A 22,167-nucleotide genomic window follows, 5' to 3' on the forward strand; every position below is an offset into this window, starting at 1 on the left:
GAGACTCTTTCAGACATGGTATAGTGAAGAGTTAAATAGCCAGTGTTGGAAAAAGATGAGGTCCAGGGGTCTTGCTGCTGGACTGGAACTCAGCTGGATATTATTCCTGGTTTTGCCATCAGTTTTTACTCACACCAGCCTTCTGCCTATTCTTGCCCATCATTTTTCTGTCTCGTCTGTCTAGATAGCTAAAGAGGTTCTCTCTTCTCTCTTTCTCATGGGCACTTCACACGTTAGTGCCAAAAAATAATTAATGGCATTAGAAGAAACAACTGTTCTTAGTTTGATGCTGATTTGTGTAACAGAATACTTTCCTTGGCTTGTTTACCATTTGGTGGTGATAAAAGGAGTTAGTAGGCATGAATTTTTATGAACTGTTGTACTGAGCTTGAGAATCTACAGTGTGAAAAATACCATGAAAAAATTAAGCATGTTTTCTTTTTCCTCTCAAATCTCTCTGACTACAGGTATTGCAGCTGGGTTCTGAAATCCTCCCACAGTACAAACAAGAGGCACCAAAGACTCCACCACATATAATTTTGCATTATTGTGTATTCAAGACTACCTGGGACTGGATCATCTTGATTTTAACCTTCTACACTGCTATTTTGGTCCCTTACAATGTCTCCTTTAAAACCAAACAGAACAACGTGGCATGGCTGGTAGTTGACAGCATTGTAGATGTCATTTTTCTGGTCGACATTGTGCTTAATTTCCACACCACCTTTGTGGGGCCGGCAGGAGAGGTGATCTCTGACCCCAAGCTGATTCGCATGAATTACCTGAAGACCTGGTTTGTGATCGACCTGCTCTCCTGCCTGCCATATGATGTCATCAATGCATTTGAGAATGTTGATGAGGTCAGTACACCACTTCCACTTTCATTCATTAATTATTACTCAGTGGTTCGGGGGGGAGGTGTGGGACAGAGGAAAGAAATTCATGTTTTTAAATTTATTGGATTACTGTACATATGTGTCTGGTAGCCACCCACAGCATGCACAGAAGTTTGCTTATGAGTCCTAGCCAGAAGGCTCATTCTTTAATTGCTGCTGTAGTTTTTGGTGTTAAAAATCCATGTTTATTTTCATTCTTTCTGCATCCTCAGGGTTCAGGAGGACAGACAGGTAGAGGCAGACAGCAGCACCTTTGCACAGCACTGAGGAAAACTGCTCCATCTGACTTACAAGGAATAGTCTGAGCTGTGTGTCAGGACAGTTTCTTGGGACAGGCTGTGCTTGCTTTCACTGATGATTGATCAGGGTAGTTCTGCTAATGCAAATTCTTCACAGGAACAACTGGGAAATAAAATACATATTTCTCTGCTACTTCTAGTACACTATAGCAGGTGGCAAAGAGGCAGGCAGTGACTCACTGAATCGTCTTAGAGTACCAGAAAGCACTGTGTGGATACTTGGTGATCTGTGCAGCATTGTTTGGCAGCAGTATTTTTAGAGGAAGGTGAAGCAATTGAAGGTGCTTGTTTGGTAATTTCATAATTAAATGAAAGGGTAGGGAGAAATCTGGAAATCTAGACTCTTCCTTAGTTCTTAATGTCTCTGGGAATAGATCACAATCCACCAAAAGAACTAACATTTAGACACTTAAATGCAGAAAACTAGTATTTTTTAACTGCTTGGTTTTTTTGGATCTGTCTGCCAAGAAAGTATTCCTAAGGTAAATCCATTAAAGTTCCGTGCCTAAAGAATTCAGAGAGTAAATGAATTTTTAATAAAATCTTAAAGAGGATTCCAGTCTGCTTTCTGGTTGCACATTATAAAATCATCAACTAGTTATGTGTCTGAGTTTATCTGTGACACATGCTGAAGTTGTAAGATACAGAATCACAGGATGGCTGGACTTGGAAGGGATCTCTGGAGATCATCTAGTCCAACCCAACTGTTAAAGCAGATTCACCCAGAGCAAGTTGCACAGGATCACATCCAGGTGGGTTTGAATACCTCCAGAGAAGGAGAGGGATTTACATACCTGCCTCATCAGGGCTTAGTATTTAAATTTTAGCGTGTAAAATTTTAATTTTGTTACTTCCGTTAAAATATATCCATGTTACAGAGGACAGCCTAGCTATCAAAATAAAACTATGCCAAGTGAAATATAGGCAAAACCAAACCCCCTTATTTTTTTTAATTCCACTATTTCTTATAAAATTTAAATGGTTTTCTCAATGACATGAGGACAGGTAGGCAAACCATTAAATGCAGTGGAAAAATGTGATACTATTTGATGTTTAATTCCCTAGAGAAGTTTTCATTTTATATCAAGCTACAGACTGAAATAACACAAATTAGATCAAACAAAAAAGCCTTGTGAGACCTGTCCTTAAGTATTTGTTTGTCATATGAAAGACCCAGACTGCAGATTATTCTTCAGGGCTTTCACATATTATTTTGCTGTGACACTGATAGAGTGATGGAAGGAATGGCCATATGTCAGTTTCTGACATTTAGATAGAAACAGTAAAAATAATGAATAAAATTTAAAAATAAACAAAGCAAGAGAGGAAAAAACCCAGCAAAAACCAACAAACCAAGAAGGAAGGTTTTCTCACCTACAGCAGATAGAAGCAACCTGGTGAAGATTTTGCTGAAGGAACAATTTTTGACTTTAGACTGGTGATGTGACCTACAGAACATCCCTGAGGAAAATGTCTGTAGCAGTGGCTGTGACAGCCATCGAACTGAGCACAGATGATTTTGGACTCATGGTAGCAATTCTGCAGAGAAATTCTTGTGTGAGTTTGTATTTCTGCAGGTTTTCCATCTCAGTGTTGCCTTGTAGCAATGAGAACCTGATTGGTACTTCAGTTTTCCCTGGCTCTTCAGAAGTCTCCTTAATCAGTATAACACTGTTGGTTTTAGTTATTCTACTATTGTGCCCAAGGGAAAAAAAAAAATCAAGATTTTTCTTGATGCCGTCCTTTCAAGACTGTTCACATCTGCATTTCCCATAGTGGCTTCTGCCTTTTGGCTGAGATAAATCATTGTAGAATCATTAGAGCAGAGTTTCCACTGGTGTAAATTGCCATGCTTCTACTGAGGACTCATAAGCTGGTTTATGGGACCTGAGGGGTTTTGCCAGCAATGCCAGCAGAATAACAGAGTGCATATCAGGAGAAGGTTTGGTATATGGTGATCACTGTTTCAAGAACTGCCTGTAGAGAGAAAGATAATCTTTTATTAAAGAAGAAAAAAATAAAAGCCACATTCAAGGAATCTTGAAAGCAGAAAATCTTTGTCTTTTATCTTTTTTTTCATTCCCTTGTGGGTCAACTGCCTTCCTTTCTTGCTGATTTAAATTTACCTCTCTCTTGCCCTGGATTATACACCACATAACTTTGCAGCTGGATTAAGTCAGGTGCAAGGCTGCCCTGCTCAACATGCAAATAACCAAACTGAGTTGTGATCTGTGTGTCACTTTAATTTTGGTAGAGGGAAATCCCTTGGAACCATGGCACTGGAGTCAGTAGCTGGCCATAGCTGCTGCAGGAATTTTTTTTAAGTCCTAATAAGAATATTCTTTTAAAAATGGCCAGAGATGAAATGAAACCCAATGTCGACAGTGGTGATAAAATGAGATGAAGAATATGAATTGCTGTTTTCCTGATCTGATGTTTTCCATATATGGTTTTAAACAAGGGGAACTAGAATCCTGACTTTTTTGCAGTCCCTATAATGAAGGAGGACTGGGCCAGGTGGAAACCTGTTTATTTTGCTGTCTGCTGTCATTTTCTCTTAAAAAAAAAGGCACTGAAGACTGAGAATGTCATGGAGGAACTAAGTTGACAAGTCAATTTGTTCCTAAGAATGTTGTAATTACTGTGATGGAGACTAATTGATTTGCAAGGGACACAGGACCTGCAGCACTGAATTAGTAAAAAACTGTATAATAGGGTATTGAGGGGTTTTTTGGTGTTTTTTGGTGTTTTTTTTTCTTGTTGGTTTGGGTTGTTTTTTTTTTTCTTTAGGCAGTTTTGGGACTGTCCTATGACTTATCTCTAGATTAATAGTGAAACCATTTTTGTCATCTCTAAAATGATCCACTAATTGTAATAGGTGAAACTACAGCTGATCAGTATTTTTATCAAGCAGATACTCAATTGAAAAAATTCTGATATTGGATTTTGTTTTCTATTTTGAAGTAACTTTTTGTTTTGCAATTTACTTCATTATTCCATTATAAGATATAACAGAAAATATTTTCTTGAAACAGAATTGAGTGCAGCTTCTGTGGTTTTCAGACAATTTCAAAATTCTTTGGGTTTGTTGCAGTTTGGAACATTAGTATATTTTCAGTTCACATTTTTCAATATAATCGAAATTCCAGTTTCATCTCCGCATGGTTGAGAATATTTTTGTCCATAAAAATAATTTGAATTCATTAACTATTAATCAATACAACTATTAATAACTACAATTAATTCAAGAGGCACTTAAGTATGAATAGCCACATTCTACAGATGGAAGAGGAAAGAAAAAACATTAATGTCTTTGTTCAAGGCTATATAATTATATAAGAGACTGATCTCAAGTGCTGTGCTCAAAGAGACAGTACAGCATTTCATATTCAGACATGAGCAGAATTCAACAAATGAAGAAATGAATAGCTGTAGAGAAATTTCTGTTGTTACCCAAATGAAAGTAAAGTTATGGATGTTTCTCCTGGCTTTTATATATGGGAAGTGAATTATGCAGTTAAATACTAATTATTTTCTTGACCTGAGAGAATTTCAACAGAAGAAAATATACCACTGATTGATGAATCAGCTTAATGCTAGGCTCGAACTTTCTATTGTTAAGAGAATACATCATGCTGTAATTTAGCCTGAGTAAGAGAAGAAAATATTGGTCTAAAATTTAAACAGCCCTTGAAACATGTGGTGTTAGTCTCTTTCAAATGTGAATGATCAAAATAGCATTTGTCAGTAATTCTTTACAGTAATTAGTATTATTCCTTACTTAAGAAAATACCACCTACTTTGAGGGATAATGTTATCTATCTTTTTGTGTTCAGACATCAATCAGCAAATTTAACAAAAACCAGGCTTAAAGAAAATTCCACAATTTTTGCCAAGAACAGTGCAATTTAAGACTTTGAATTCCAAAGCATATTTTTGCAGTGTCAGCTTGAGCAATTTTATAATGTGGTTTTTATCCATAATGCCATAAGATATAAATTTATATTGGAAAAAATTTGACTTATTGCATGCGATGCTGTTGTGAAATCTCACGGTAGGAGTGGAATCCAGTCATGTCACCACCATATAAATCTCTGAAGTAGGGAGTTTGCAGTAGTAATTGCTATATGTGTTTGAGCAGAGCACTGTGATCAGTTGTTGGCTGATGCCAAATTGAGAACCATGTATCACTCTATTAGTTGAGGTAGAAGAGAAATAAATGTATAGTAAAAGATCATCAGGAAAGATACATTCAATATAAACGATCAGTGCTCACTTAAGTGAATGAATAGGAGAGAAGCTAGCATGTAGGCAAAGAAGATTTACAGCTTTGAAAGGCCAACAGTTATGAGGATGATAAAAAAAAGTCCCAGAAAAAAAATACAAAACAGAATAATAGAAGTAAATGAAGATAATTAGTGCTAAGTGAGTGTGGTGTAGCTGGAAAGTAAACAGTGAGTTGAGAGAGGAAAAAATGAATGTGTTGCTGGTCAAATTGTTGGCAACTCTCTGAGGCAGTACTTTTGCAATAGATTAATTTAAACCTTGTTAATGGAATAATCTCTCATGCTAATACAAATTAGCTATTTAGGAATTACTGAAGTGGCTACACTGGAAAGCATGCAACTTCCCTTTTTTTTTTTTACCACTGCATGCAATGAGGGGCAAGGGAATTAATGATCATATTTACAGTTTTATGAAATAAACTGGGACCTATAAAGAAATATTTTGTTAGATGAATTTTGCAAACTGGAAAATAGAATTTTAAAAGTATTTTTAAACTATAAACAGCTGAGTAACATGAAATCTGTTTGAAAGAGTAGTTCACCACTCTTATTTGAATCTGTCCAATGAGGCAGTGCTGTATTTTGCATGTGAGTCCATTGCTAAATCTAGTAATGAATGAATAATTTTCTATGGCTAATTGAAATTTTAAAGTAGTCATAACCTACTTTTTATGTAATGTCTTTAACAAAAAAACCCCAGCTGTGTATCACGGACTGTGATCCAGGCACAGAGGAAATGTTGGCAAATCGTGGTTCTTGGATGAGATGAAAGCAGAGGGAGGGATATGCGAGACCCTGCGGACTGGGTGACACCTACTGGGGCTTCTGGGGAAGGATCAATTAATGGTGGTTTGTGCCCAGGTGGAGCAGGGGGAGGGCTGGAACATGGTCCTTGGATTGGGGGTGTGATGATGAGGGGAGTCTGCTTGGTTGGGTGTCCCCGTGGGAGAAGCCCCTGAGGAAAAGGACAGAGCCCAGGGGAGGGGTGTGCTGGGGGCCATAACCTGCCCAAAACCCTTGGAGCATGGCTAGGAAGGTCCTTGCTGTGGCTCCTAGGTGGTATTTGGAGCTTCAGAAGGAGCTTGGCAGGGTTGAACTGTGGAAAAAGGGGAGTGCAATGGAAAGGAAAAGCAATGCTGGAGGAGGAGGGCTGCTTGTCTGACTTCTGTCAGTGCCTCTGTTCTGCAGCATGGCCCCAGAGGGCTGTGCCAGGCAGGAATCATTCCTTAGCAAACAGGGAGGTGGAAGGAGTATTTTGGGGAAATGCAAATGGTCTAAAGCAGGTTCCTGGGGTAAAGTGCACAGCCAGGGTATAAACCAGGAAGGCAGAAAAAGCACTTGCTGTTCATAGTCTCTTGGGAATTCGAGTGAGGGTGTCTCTCTTGTCTGCTTTGTTCCACATCTCCTTACATCACCACCTCCCTCCTTCATTTTTTTTCCAATCAAATAGGAGTTTTTCCATCTTTCTTCCTTAAAAACCTAACCTCCATGCTATCCATCACATGCCATTTTAAAGCTACCCTGTGAAGGGGCAGGCTGTCTTTCCCCCCCAAAATCCTTAGTTTTCAAAATTGTGTTGATGTATATAGGCACTGCATGGCTCTTATGCCTTGGAAGACATTCAGAATTAAATTCTCTCCTGTGCTGTAAGCCTGTTTCAGGTGTTGAGTTTATTTTAATTCTGCTACCTTCCCTGGTCTTACCCAGGCTCATACACCTTGGTGGCTCAGAGACTGCTGCTGCTGATGGATAGCCCCTACCAAAAGAGAATTCCAGAGCAGGATGTGTTGCTGTGTCCTGCCTGGTGTTGACCTTCTCTGTAGGTTCTACTGAGGCTGTTGAGATGCCAATTGACTCCTGTTCTTCTACACTCCAAATGTTCAGATTGGTCTTTCTGCTAAGTCACAGATAAGTAAGGGTGTTATTGGATTTCAGGGCTACTTCTTTGTAGCTTTGAAAGGCCAGACATGATCTATCATTCTGTTAAAGAGAGAATAGTAGTCTACATAAGTTATTCAATCTGTATCAGGCTAAAAGAATTACAACGCTGAATTACATTTTGAGTGATAATATATGGTGATAGCCTTTGTCCAAGAAGGAGAGCTAATTGAATATATTAGATTCTGAATTATTTCAAAAAGCTGCTGTTAGAGTGAGGCTTACACTGCATATAAAGGGAGGCATTTTCCAGAGGCAGGGATCAGTTACTCTCCTCTCCCCATTCAGCGCACTTGTATTGGTCTGAGGCAGAAAGTCAGATGAGATGACAAAGGATATTTGTTTGAGTAGCTAAGTGGTTGCTCTGTAGTCTATTTCATATTAGGGATGGAATTAGAATTGGGAAGATGGAGAAGTATTAGATGCCAATAACACTAAGCCTTATTTGGGTGTTTTGCCTCTTTGAGATAAGTAAAAAGCGTCTGGAACTGGCTGTTGGTTTTAATCAGAAGCATTGGAAAGCAGATTGTTGTCTATTGGGGTAATTTTTTAATTGCACTGAAAGTAGGATTCCTTTAGGTTACTTATGTGTTACCTTTATTCTTGTTCTTCCTCATAAAGTAAAAGGAAAATAGTTTGTTTCCTAGTTTCATTTTTTTTTTCTGAGTGTGCATGTATGCATGTAAGGCAAGCGTGGACATAGTTTTACAAATGAAAAATCAGCCTTCCCATCTCTTCCCACACCCTGTGCTCTTACACATGAATTATTGCTGTTTCTCCCCCAGTTCTAACCAAGCTCACAGATGTCTGTCTAAAATAAACTTCAAGAGTCTAGAGATCTCTTTTCTTCAGTGCTGAAAACCACAGCAGTATCCAGAGGGCTTAGATATTGATTTTGACCTGTGCACATAACGCTATCTCATCTCTTGGTTGCTAAATATGGCAATCTGTAAGAAAGGTCATGTTCTCAGACCTAATTAAGAAAATCAGAGGAGACAAATGATGGAAATGTGTAGTCCTAATGATGACCTGACAGGGCTGCCATGTTACTGCAGATAGGCAGAGCCAGGTTGTGGCATGGCTGACTTCAAGTGTCAAGAAAGAAGGCAGTGCTTTCTCTCTCTCGCCTCACAGCAGTGATAAATTTGGTTCATTGCCTCCTCTTTTGGAATAAATAATTTATTTTTTTTGTCTGTTTCATTCTCTTTCTTTTAATGGTTAGCTTTTAGTCTCCTGCATCTCCCTTTAATTGAGATGAAGCCTGAACTTTAGCAGTTCCATATGAGAGAAGAGTGCTGGAAAACTTAGGAAAGATTTGTGCCAATACTGAATATTTCTCTTTTTAAAAATAGGTAATAAGTAGGAAGTAAATTATCCTGCCTTTGAGCCTAGGAAAAAATCTTAATGCTTGGGTTAAGTGCGTTTTCTTTCTGTACATGTAGAAAGTGAATAATGGCCTAAAAAGTGAGTACTGTCATGTTGATTGAATCTATTACTAAAGTACCTGTGCTACTGCAGCTGTAGGAGGTGGGGTGAATGTAGCATTTTAGTTATTTTCTGTAGTTGTTCATGCTACACCTTGTTTGGAATGGAAAATGAATTATTTCTCACTTTTTTTTGGGAGGGGGCAGGTGGGGTGGCCTCAGTTTTTATCTCTGTTCTTTAAACAATTTATATTTTGATTTTTTTTCTAGGTTGACTTTTATTATTCAATGAATTGAGTTGAATTGAATTTTGCATGGCAAATGAGCAGCAGCCAGCCACTGTTTTTATCTGTACAGCATGTATCACTGTAGTGATAGTCCACTGTCACTGTTCTTGGGGACCATAATGACACAAGTAACAATAACTGCCCTGCTTACAGCCCTTGTGTTTTCACAGTGTCTCTGTCTTGTTTTCTGGGTGTGGAAGTAATAGCAATAAATCTTAAGTTGTCTGATTGAGAGGTAAAGCCCAAACATTAATATCCTGGATATCCATGTTTGGAGAGAAGGCTGCTTACGTGGCTGAGGTAACAGTGTGAGACAAGAGGTTCACTCACAGTAGATTAGGTCTTGCAGAAAGCAAGGAAATACAGAAGAAAACCTGTGTAAATGTGCACAGTATATAGTGAGGAGCTTTAATTAATGACAAATTATACATGGAAATTTACTTTTGGCTGTATTTCAAGGACAAAGTTATGAAGCATTTTCTTTGACTATAAAATTTGGGCACTGCTTTCCCCTGGGACTGAGGCTGGCCTGTTTTTCTCTTTTTGGGGTACAGTTCTACTTTACAAAGAATGTATAGAAGAAGAGGGAGGGAAGTGGTTTTTCTTATCATTTTAAGGGCTTTTGACATTCAAGTTTGCTCAGTCAGTGGCTGTGGAATTATTTCTTCAGTGTCTCAGTGCCTTGAGCTTGCCCTTAGGTTTGGAGGGGACTGGCTACACTTTCTTCCTTTTTTATGCAGCAGCCATCACTGGCAATGAAAGTAAACCTGCCAACCTATGAAATATTTATCAACATCTATATACAGGTATCAGCAGTAGAATTTTTTTAGTTTCATTCAGTTGCTTCAAAACCATTGAAACAGAAATGTGTGTGAAATTCAGTATTTTCTGACATACTTGACCAAGGGCTGCATATTGAAGTGAGCACTGCATCCAAGTTCTCTGTGTAAAAAAAATACAGTAAAAAATGTACTATGTGTCTGTTCTGGCCATATAACAGATTTTTCTTTTTTCATTTTTGCATAGCCTCAAGGGATGTTTTCTGTTGGATAGAGTACCAATAGTTGCAACTAACTGTGTTGGGGTAAATCAGACACAGGTAGAACTCCATGGAATATTACTTAGCCTTGTCCTTTCCCTGGCTGCCCCACAGTTATTCCTTATGGTGACGCTTTAGAGCAGAATATCTGGGGGTGCCTGCTTGGGACCTGCAGTGCCATTTCTAGCTCTTTATGAGCTGAGGTTTTCCTTTTTCCTCTGGGCAGAAGGATCTTGGATGTCTCTTCATCTGCCTCTCAAAACTGGCAGGAGTGGCAGACCAAGAGGGTGGGACACACATCAAGAGAAGTAAATTGAGTTCAGGCTCCTCTGCGTGACATTGTGGAGCCATCTGTATGATAAAAGCATAAAAATAATCTGGACTGATAAGAGCATTAAAATGGACAATAATCTAAAAGTACAGTTCTATTTACGAAAGTGGTAATCTAAAATTGTCAATTTTTCAATCCAGCAGATCTATTCCAGTAAGCATTAAAATATGACTTGCTAAATCTAGTGCCAAAAAGTACAGATTTAAAGTATTGCAGGACTATCTGATTTTTTTTCCTAATTTGTCATCTGTGAAAACAGTCTATTAAGTTTCTGTTGTTTGTAACCATTTGAAATTCTTTCACTTAGAAATTTTAAAGTTATATGCATAATCATTTCCCTGTGCAGTTTTTGCTCTTGATATTGGTCCATTTAGGATAGACAAATCCTTTCCTTTGAGGAAATAAAAGAGAGAACACTGTTAATGCTGAAATAAAAATAAATTGGTTTTTTTTTTAATAGAGCTTTTTCTGAACTTTTAGAATCTCATTGGCAATGCAGTCAGGTGAGTATTAGGAGTAATTAGAATATTTAATGTAGCCTTTCAGTGCAACCAAATCAAGTATATATTTTTCTGTAAATACTCGAGTTATTTTTGTAAAAAGTGCTTAATTCACTCTATTTCTGGTCAGTATTCAGTAGAATCAGTTTCTCCCAAATGATGCAGTTCAATGCCATTTAAATTTTTAAAATAATTTTTTTTTAGTGAATTTCACAACGGAAATTAGGGTAAGAGAACATTTGAAGAAAGTATTTTGGTTTAGACTTTTAAAATCTGATTTCATTTATTTTAATTACTATTCCTATTTTTCATATCCAATTTCTTGAACTCCTGTGATTCTTTCCTTTCCCCAAGTTTTTCTAATCCTTGACTCTTTTTAATTTTTCATTAAGAATTAATCAGATTCTAAGCTATTAGGTCCTTCCTAAACCATTTTTATTTTTTGGCTTTGGTAGGACTCTTGCTGACAAACAGCATTTTTGGGGGACTTTTTTTTTTTTTTTTAATCTCAGGGATATGTTTAATTTGAAGAACAGGTTTTGAACAAAAATAAAACTGTTTTCTCGGATGTTGGGGTGGAAATTTTGAAGCACTGTGTGATTACAAGGCTTGGTTTTGAGACTGAAGCTAAAAGCACCATTTCTGGAGACCTCTCAAAATGTAAAAACTCCTAAGGTTTGTAAAGAGAAAAGGGAGAAATGGGCATTAGTCCTGAGGGAAAAGGCCAGAAGGCTGTGTTGTAATATCAGAATATTTAGAATGCAGAGACTAAATGCACTGGTCAGTCCAGGACTTGCTTATATCCAATTCTGAAATGTCATTTTAATTTTCTGCATTTTCCACTTTGCTTTCCCTCTCCATACTGAATATTCAGAAATACCTGCTTTCCCTCCCCTGGAAATTAAGGCCTTTTGTGTCATATTCTCAGAATTGGCATTGAGGCTTTGCTCCAGTGTTTACAAAACAAAGCTGGGTATGGAATGAATGGGAAATGGAAATTAACTTATTTTGTGTAGCAATTTTTGCATCAGTGACTTGAAAAGTTTGGCATAAATGTTCATGAAAAGAATAGTTTACTTGCTCTCTTCTAGATTTCTGCAAATATCTCTGATTTAAAGGAAAACTGCTTTTTTATCTTCTTTTTTTTTTCCTCTCTCTCTCTTTTTTTATTCCCCACCCCCTGCTTGCATTAGATCTTGTCCAGATACTTAATAGAAATTGATAGTGTGTTCCCAGGTAACAAATTACATCTGTCTCTGAAAATGAGTCAATGTAATCATGACAAATTCATGAAATAAAGGGAAAAGATATTGCTGCAGTCCTGGGGAACATGAGTCAATATACTTTATGTAATTATTTAATAAAACATCGTTTTCTAGTGCATTGAAGCAGCCTAAGATACTGAGGCAGTTGTATTTATGCAGGAATAAACAAACTTCCAGTAAAAGCTGGTGACCAGAAGTATGCAATTATGCATTTCCAGAAATACTCATTAAACCAGTCTGCTTAAATTTTAATCAGACTTCTACATATGAAACAGTCTTAGTAAGAGGAAGTAGAAAAAAAAAAAAGAAGGATTTTTATGATAGGCTATTCAGATCTTCTCATGTCCCAAATGGTTTTGAATTTTTTAATTTGACTTCTTGTGCAAATCTGTATAAAAGTTAACAATACAATACCCTGCATGCTGGCTTAATTCTGTTTTATGGGAGCCATATTCTTTTCAGCACAGAAATACTGCATTGATATCAAAGCTGTCATAAAAAGGATATAATTTGGGGATTAGTGAGATATTTGAAATATTTAAGCTATGTGTAGTTCATATGAGAAATGTCAGAGGACTGCTTATTAATGCATGAGTTTGTATAGGAAAGTGGAGTCTTAGGAAATGCATTGTAGGAAGTAGGAAAACTACAAATTGCCAGGTACTTCCAGTATTTTTTGGCGTTCTTTATTTCTCTTTCTGTTATGTCTGAGCTAAATTTTGCAATCTGTGTTATATCTGAGACATTACATCTGACGTGTTGCATAAGAATTCACAACTGGATATGCAATAGAAAAAGCAATAGAATAGAAACGAAATAGAATAGACAAAGATGGAATAGAAAAAGAAATAGAATAGAAAAGAAATAGAACAGACAAAGAAATGGAATAGAAAAAGAAATAGAATAGAAAAGAAATAGAATAGAAAAGCTTGTCATTGGAAGGTTTTAAAAAGTATTTGTAAACCTGTTCAAATAATCTGAAAAGGGAGTTCAGAGAGCAACCCACAAAATAGTAGTGGATGAAGGCACGAGTGCATATATTCCTCCCTGGAAAGTGTCACTAAGTTTTTTGTGTTTCACAGTTTCTCTGCTAATCTGGTGGCTCTGTGTTTTTTTACGGATCGCCTTGTTTTCTCGGGAAGCCGCGGTGACGAATATTTTGTTGCTTTCCCGCGAAATTCTAACGGCCAGCGCGCTTTATCCTTGCAGGGCATCAGCAGCCTGTTCAGCTCGCTCAAGGTGGTGAGGCTGCTGCGGCTGGGCCGCGTGGCTCGCAAGCTGGACCACTACATCGAGTACGGGGCGGCCGTGCTGGTGCTGCTGGTGTGCGTGTTCGGGCTGGCCGCGCACTGGCTGGCCTGCATCTGGTACAGCATCGGCGACTACGAGGTCATCGACGAGGACACCAACACCATCCGCACCGAGAGCTGGCTCTACCAGCTGGGAGAGTCCATAGGCACTCCCTACCGCTTCAACACCTCGGGATTTGGCAAGTGGGAAGGCGGGCCCAGCAAAGATTCCGTCTACATCTCCTCGCTGTACTTCACGATGACCAGCCTCACCAGCGTGGGATTTGGGAACATCGCTCCGACCACGGATGGGGAGAAGATCTTTGCTGTGGCTATGATGATGATTGGCTGTAAGTATTAGAGGTTCTGTCTTTCTCATGCACATCACCAAATAGCTGCGTGTCATGAATGCTGATTTCATGAGAACATCTGGAATCCTGGTAAATGTGATGCAGCTAAAAATATTTTTGGTGGCAACGTAAGCATTACACGCTTCCTTACCGGTTCAGTTTAAATCACAAATAGGAGTATTGTTGTGACTAGCAATAATTCAGTCATTTTGAAAGGAATATTCTGTCCGTATCCTCTCAATATGCTCGTGTAAGTAAACCATAAAATGCTTAAAGCCTGAACTGTTAAGAATTAGTGCACCTTTTTGCCTCTACCATTTTAGTATGTGGCAAACTCTTTTCACATCTGAGAGCTGTATACATTCGATAAGTGGCTCAGAGTGTGGGAGGAGGTCTAGGAGCATCATCCTCTAAGGGGGAGAGAATTGGGACTCTAGGAACCAGAAGTCTGCTGTGGGCTGTGCACACAGACATACCCTAAATCAAGTCCTTGGGCACCCCTGGCTCAGACATTCTCGTTAGAATGGATACATGTGGCCAAGCTGTCCAGCTGTTGGCCATGTTGTCATTTCAATGCAGGATCTGCATTCAAAGTGCCTTGAGAGCTACTTGGAGTTAAGAACCATATGGTGGCCACTGTCAAACTAGGTCCTGGTTTTCTAGATGAGGGTGGAGTTTGAACCAAAATATGGGGAAAAAAAGTCTGCTTTGTCTATGGGAAAACATGTCATTATATGGAGAAAGATAGAAGCTTCTGTATGGTAATATTGCATCCAGAGGAGGAGAAAGTCAATCCTTGATAAGCAGAAAATTAAAACCAAATTCATAATGAAACTCAATTAGCAGCAGAGTGCCTGTTGTAGAAATGTGAACCTTTGATTCTGATATGTCCTTTTACAGCAACACTGAAGTCACACACTGAGATTATGTGTGCAGTTTTAAGCATGCTGAAGGTTACTGAGAGAAACTATCAAGACAAGCATTGTGGATCACACAGGGATTGGGATATTTTAGCTATAAAAATTGTTAATTTTGTTGTTCTATCTTTTTCCACTGCCAAGAGTCCCATCATCCTAATAAAACATTCTGTAGGAGAAGGGAAATTTTTATAAAACATGGGTAAAATTTTGCAGTTTTCTCATAAGAAGGTGTATTAGACAATGTAGTGGTGTAGCACAAAACAGGCTTCCAAACATATTTCCTGATGAAGGTGCCAGTTTGATAGGAAATATCTTGATCTTTGGCTTATTGTTATGACCATGATACTAGCTAGAACAAGAACAGCTAGTATTAATCAGTATTATTATTTGGTACGATGAATAATGATTAAGCATAGCCTTCAAGAAGTCATGAATGTACATGGGGCTATTTTGGATTTGCACCTGTTCCAGACTTGTCATATGACAATGTGGCAGAAAGAAACTGAATTTATGCATAAATAATGTTGATTTTGATGAGCAGAAAGAAAACGATAACCTTTCTTTTTTGTGTGTTTTATTCACTGCTCATTTGTATAGCAATAAGTGCTGTATCAAAAGGCCAGCTAAGCTTACAGTCACAATTTCATTAGCAAGATCACCTTTGAAATGTTTATCTTATGTTTATTTCTCAAAGAAATGGACTTTTCTGGAAATGGTGATGGAGAAGGTGAACATGTGTGAAAATGTCTTCAAGCCCCACCTTTCTGGCATGGGCTGTATGTGAGGCTGCCCTGCAGAAAGTCCGGGTGCAGTGCAGGGCAGGGACTTTCCCTCCTGCTGGTGGCTGTCAAAGAACTGCAGCTCTGTGGGTCCTGCATCCATTCAGAGTCACAACACTGCCTTTGCACCCTCCCTCTGATTGTTGGTATCGATGGTCTTGGCTTCAGTTTGCTCCATTAGCTGTGCCTCCATGGTTTGGTAGAGACACTCAAGAGCTGCTTCCCTGGAGTGCAGATGTTGGCATCAAGTAGAGGGAAATGAAGAATTTGCTTTTAGAAGTGTGAGTTGTTCTGCCTGCTCAGAATTATTTTTAATACAATGGATTTGATTGTGCAAGGTTCGTGTACCTCTGGGAAAGGCTGGTCATGGTGTGTATACATTGCCAGGTGGTCTGGTGGCTTTGCAAGGCTTTCAAGTCCTCGTTTCTAGCAGCTTGGACTCTAGTTTTGTTTTGGTTTAGTGGCTCAGTATATTGAACAGTTTCTGAAGAAGAAAGGTGTGAATAGCAGCGATACTTTTTTCTGTGATCTTGGATTGTTGTCTGTTGAGCCTCTGTTTCCAAAGAGGAGCTGCTGTGTAAACAAATGTTTTTAAGACGTACATTGCTGTCTTTTCCACTGGCAAACTGACTGAAAGGTTTGTGCTACAGTCAGCACAGGCCTGTGGTGGCATGCAAATGAGGTGTTTGTCAGAGAGGCTCAGAATATTAGAGATTTGAAAGCATGAGCAGTCCATGACTAGTGTCCTTCCGTGTGTCTTTAGTGTGCTTATGCCCAGAGAGATGGAGTTAACACTGTAATTCCATCTTCTGTAAGACAAAATTTGGTTTGCCCTGCAGCTCAGCCATGGATAGGTCCCCTTCTGCTCACTGCTTCCTCCCTCTTTAAAGCTGATCCTGTGGCAAAATTTGTTTTGCATTAACTCTTTGTAGACACGCTAGTAATTGTACTTTGCTGTGATATCAGACAGCTGTTTAAAAAAGTAGGTAAGACCACTTCCATTTTCTCTTTTATTCAAGCTTTCATTATGGTAAATAATAAATCCGGGTATCTTTTAATTAAAAATTTATAAGTACTTTAGTGAAGCTGTCCTAGACCAGTGGGAATTTTAGCTGAGTTGAGTGCAAATGTTGACCCAGTAAAAAGTGTAATGTGTGTTGCTTGTAGGAGAAGTGGGTGCATTATATTAGCTGTGCACAGGCACTGGGAAGGCATGATTGAGGTGAGTCGTGTGTGGGTATTGAGCCTGTGGGGCTGACTTTGGTGGCTGGGCTTACACTTAGGACAAAGTTTAAGAAAGCATGGCTTTGTCTCAGCAGCCCTGGTCTCTGTTTCAAGGCCTCCTTCTGCAGGGAGGTGTTCTTGTGCTCTCAAATGCAATGTTGCACATGCTGTCCTACTGACCTCATTGTGGCTGCAGTTTTCAGAGAGAAAGTGTTTTGCTGTTGGTTATTTTGATATGGGAAGGTGAAACCCCTAATTAAATATGTGGGGGGCTGTGGCACACTTGTAATCCCAGGGATGTTTTGTCACTTTGTCAGCTCCACTGCAGGGGGTAGGTGAAAATCGCTCTTGATTCTTGACCTCAAATAGTGCACATCTGTTTGGGAAGATCAAGTTATTTTAAAATAGAAATGAAGTACCCAGTGGCTGCTTTTAATGATTTCTATTCTGTGGAAACTTGTGTTTCATATTACTGTGTAGCTGCTTTTCCTGAACATATGGTGAATTATAGTTTTGCAGAGCAAAATATCTTCACATCTGTGAACTGACCTGCATGGTTTTGCCTCACTTTCTTTACTGAGTGTATGTGTATGTATATATAGAGAGAAGGATGAGTGTTACTACAGGAAGTAAAAGCAATTAACTCCTCAGTTTCATTTTAAATGAAAAACATATTTGCTTATCCCTTTCCACAGATGGCCACTAAATTGCTAATTAATAGGGAATATGTCTACAGACAGATCTTTCAGTGAGGCTGACGTTATATAAAACCAGGTTTAAAACCACTGTCTGGGTCTGCAGAAAGACATATATTTTCCATTTTTAATACTTGAGAAAAAAAAAAGCTGTTTCAATTTTTGGTTTCTTCCCTGTGGAGACATATGCCTTAAAATTACAGTCTTTATATTTTTTTCTCAGTGATTTTGTCAGGTTGGGTTGGGTATTGTTTATTTTTCCTTAGCACTAGCAGAAATCAGAGGACTTTGCAGTTTTTGTATCTGGGTACTGTGTCAGCAATCCCCTTGCTTGCAGGCAGAGTAGGGATGAACATTTCTAAAAATGCTTGGCATTCTTGACTTTTGACAGAAAATAATACTGATGGATGCTTGTCTATTTGGATTCTGAGCAATGCAGCAAAATCCATCATTTTTGGGAGCCTTTTGTTGGTGGTCTCAGTTGCATTAAAAGATCTCAAGGTTTTGGTGCTTGTTTATGCTAAATTCTCCTTTGTTAGGTAGGAACTTACTGGAACTACAGGGCTTGACTCATCCAAAATATGAAGGAAAAGGCCCATATTTGAATGCTAAATGAAATCATGAATTCCCCTGTGATCACTATACTTAGAGCAGATAGTGAGAGGGATCATGGAAAAAGACCAAAGTAGGAGTGAAAAGGTCAGATTCATGAACATGCATGCTTACGTACTGTGATGAATTGTCTGCCACTGAGTTCATTAATTAAAACAGTCCAGAAACCCAAGCCACTCCTCTTTGCTGATGGTGTGCAATGCAAGCATCTTGCAGTCCTGCAGCACTTCAGCTATTTCTCTGATTAAGGTAGACATAGATCCCAGGAGAATGGAGTAGCTGTCTCAGCTTTCATCAGCTTTGTCTGTGAATAGTTTCTTTCTCATTAGACAAAAAAAACCCACCAAAAACAAACCAAACAAAAACACCCAAACAATCCAGAAGTGAGAATAACATTTGGTAAATGTGAAAACATAGGCAGTTTTGTTTCCAGCACTCTTGCTGAAAGGAACAGTAGTGTGACCATCCCTGTGAGCTTTCAGAAAATCTTGGTGGCAGGTATCATGATGCACAGGTCAGTATTGCTCCTTCACATCCTCACAGAGCATTGTGTGCTTTGGTGACCTCCAGCAGGGTAGGAAGTGTTTAGTGGCTCTTGTGAGCAAGGATAGTGAGGAACTGATAAAAACCAAACTATTGATACCAAAATATCTGGACAAGATATGGAGGCATTGCGTGATTTCCCCCTCATAAAGCAGGTCATCAATTGAAAAGCAAATGGATGTTGCCATTTACTAAACGTGTATCTAATGACAAGAGAAATGCATTTACCCTTAGAACACCTTCTAGGTGGTGGGGGAATATGTTGGAATCATTTTTGCTGGAAGTTGGTGGCCTGAAACTAAGGGCCAGTCGTGTGCCAAGTGTTAGTTAGGTTTGCTGAGGGTATCATTAATGGGTGCAGCACAAAGGCCCAAGAGAAAGGCCCAAAGCAGCTTTCTCTGTGCTCATTGGGTATTGCCAGTGCAGTGTTTTGGGTTTGGGGACATGCTGGGAAAGGAAAAAGAAACCTTGTCTTGCCAAAGCTGTCTCTTGAATTCCTGGTCTTTGTCACATCTCTGGCAAAATGACAAAAATCTCTCAGATGCCATGGACCTCTTGCAAGCTCCTGAAGTTGCAGATGGCATGCTTTCTGTAGGGCTGATAATTTTGCATTAATTTTCTTTCTCATCTATCTTAGCCAACAGCAACACTACTCTAGCCAGTAATTCCTAATTTAAAGGTCTGGATTCTTATTAATTTTTTTCAATTTCTTTGTAATAAGTATGGCCAGTCATTGCAGTTCTGTTCCTTCACCCCTCTGTGCTGAGCTTTATTACTTTTTATTCAATACTAGTCATGATATTTGAAGAGATGGTGTGTTATTGCTGTAATTGTTAAGCCACTGTTTGGGATTTCTGAATGTTATTTTGCTTGGATACTTTCTCCACTAGAATGAACTGTCAGAAGTGTTGTGGATATATTTCTGTGCTACAGCAAGTTTCAGCAAAGTGATAGGGCTGGCAGAGAAGTGGGTAGAGTTTCTCTGTAGGTTGGAAGAGGGTTTAACTATTAGGGCAGGATTTGGTCTGGTTATCTCTGAAGGTGAAAATGTCTCAATTTCTCTTGATAGGAGTAAAGAATGAGTTAAAACCAACAAAAAAAATAAAAACCCACCAAAACAAAAACCAAAAAACAAACAAACAAAAACCCCCAAAACCCCCCAAAAACATAAAAACAATAAAAAGCCAACTCCAAAAATCAATAACAAACCTACCAAAACCTCAAAGTCATTGTGATAAACAGAAACCAGATGGATAGACAACGTTGTTTTTGGCTTTTTGGATGTATTAACAGCTCTTCAGACATCTGAGTCCCGAGGGATGCAGTTTTCAGCAGAGCATGTTGGTATTTCTCATCAGTAAGCGTGGGGTGCACCAGGTCGTGGTGGCATTTTCAGCCCCACTGATGAGGCAGAGCACCTGGCCTGCACACAGTTCCATCACTGGCATTCAGTGCAGACAGGCCATGGAGGAGGGATGCAATCAGTGCTGACAGGCTTCACAGCACAGCAAGCTCCAAAGCCAGAATCTTGCTCTTAAAAGCTGCCTCCTCTTTGGGTAAGGATGTCCAGGACCTGCATGTTTTTTTCAGGGTTGATTGTACTGAAGCACAACCCTGTTCCCCAGGACTCAGCACTGGGACCAGTCTTGTTTAATACCCTTGTGAATAATCTGGATGAGGGGGTCCAGTGCACCCTCAGCCAGGCCAGGAGGGCTCTGCAGAGGATCTGTACAGGCTGGATTGATGTGCTGAGGCCAATGGTGAGGTTCAACAAGGTCAAGTGACAGGTCCTGCACTGGGGTCACAGCAACTCTGTCCAGCCCTACTGGCTTGGGGCACAGGGACTGGAAAGCAGCCCAGCATAAAAGGACCTGGGGGTGCTGGTGGCAGTGACAGAACATGAGCCAGGGTGTGCCCAGGTAGCCAAGAAGGCCAATGGCATTCTGGCTTGTACCAGCAGTAGTGTGGCCAGCAGGACCAGGGCAGGGATTTCTCCCTCTGTGCTGGGCAATGGTGAGGACACACCTCAAATCCTGTGTTCAGTCTGTCCCTGTCACTGCAAGAAAGACATGGAGGGGCTGGAGTGAGTCCAGAGAAGGGCAGCAGAGCTGGTGGAGGGTCTGGAGCACAAGTCTGATGTTTATCCTGGAGAAAAGGAGGCTCAGGGGAGACTTTGTCACTCTCCTCAACTCCCTGAAATGAGGGTGTAGCCAGTTGAGGGTCAGTCTCTTCTCCCAGGTAACAAGTGACAGGATGAGAGGGAATAGCCTCAAGTTGCAGCAGGGGAGATTTAGATTGGATATTAGTAAAAATTTCTTCATAAGAAGGGTGTTCAGGCACGGGAATACAGTGCCCAGGGAAGTGGTGGAGTCACCATCTGGAGGGATTTAAAAGACGTGTAGATGTGGCACTTGGGGACATGGTTTAGTGGTGGACTTGGCAGTGCTGGGTTAAGGTTGGACTCAATGATCTTAATAATCTTAAAGGTCTTTTCCAATTTGAATGATTCTGTGGTTCTATGATAAAACACTGGTGTTAAAGCCAGAAAAAAGCATTTAGGTGATACCTATCTAAATGGTGAATTCCTACAAAAATCGTCTCCAGGCTAAGATGAGCTCAGTTGTCTTTCAGGTTCACTACACAAGTGCTAATGCTGTAATAAATCTGTCTTAACTAATGATCATGGCCATATTCATATGGGGTTAGTCCCCTCCTCAACTCAACACACTTCAAAGCAAGAAGAAAGAATTTTAGTCAGTATATTAGTATGGTAGTTCTTTGTTTCTTGGCCTGGCCTGGGGAAGCTTGAATTAATTCTCTGTGAGATGTTATTTCTTAGAATGCAAAAATGAGTAACCAGTATTCCTTGTCTTGTTATTTAAAGCATATATGAGCAGATTAAAGCTAGAATAAATTATTGCTATTAAAGTTTTGGAAAAATATAATTTGGAAAGGGCAAGTGTAAACTGCCCATGTACTTGTGGTTGTAGGGAAAAGGAATGTAGATGTTCCAGAGCTACATCTCATACCTATGCTCTAAAAATTGTCCCTTGATTATCTTGCCATAATGACAAAAAATTTCAGACTGTACTTCAGCCTAATAGATCTAAAGAATCACCCTACCTCAGAATATACTAGAATTTAATTGCTAGAATAGTGCCAGGATATAGTCCATATCTCTATCAGTACTCTGCAAATCCAATCAGGACAATTTTTGAAGTGAGATTTTTCTAAAAATTTCTAATTCTCAAGGTTTTTACAATCCATTTCTCTCCTGCCGAGCTTAACGTTGCTCCCCAAGACATTGGACAACTTTTGAAAGAACTGTAAATGCAAATGGAGAAAAAATAGTTATGTTTGATAGAAGATGAAAGCTATGAAGTGTTAATGGTTTGGTTTTTCGAGTATTTGGGGAGAGCTTACACAGTAATGTTATAGATAATTGCCTTTTCTCTTTCTTTCACACAGCTTTTCTAAATTGTCTTTTAAC

At 39.3% G+C, this 22,167-nt stretch overlaps 1 protein-coding gene across 1 annotated transcript in view; it reads left to right on the forward strand.

Moving 5' to 3' along the window:
* Positions 1–22,167, forward strand: part of KCNH1 (potassium voltage-gated channel subfamily H member 1) — a 173,082-nt gene that overhangs the window by 36,370 nt on the left and 114,545 nt on the right. Inside the window, exons 6-7 of the mRNA XM_088161207.1 lie at positions 468–860; positions 13,475–13,904. Of these exons, the coding sequence (XP_088017333.1) occupies positions 468–860; positions 13,475–13,904 (823 nt within the window). The remainder of the gene's footprint in view (positions 1–467; positions 861–13,474; positions 13,905–22,167) is intronic.

Source organism: Sturnus vulgaris, chromosome 3, assembly GCF_052056855.1.
Source record: "Sturnus vulgaris isolate bStuVul1 chromosome 3, bStuVul1.hap1, whole genome shotgun sequence".
NCBI classification, from domain to species: Eukaryota; Metazoa; Chordata; class Aves; order Passeriformes; family Sturnidae; genus Sturnus; species Sturnus vulgaris.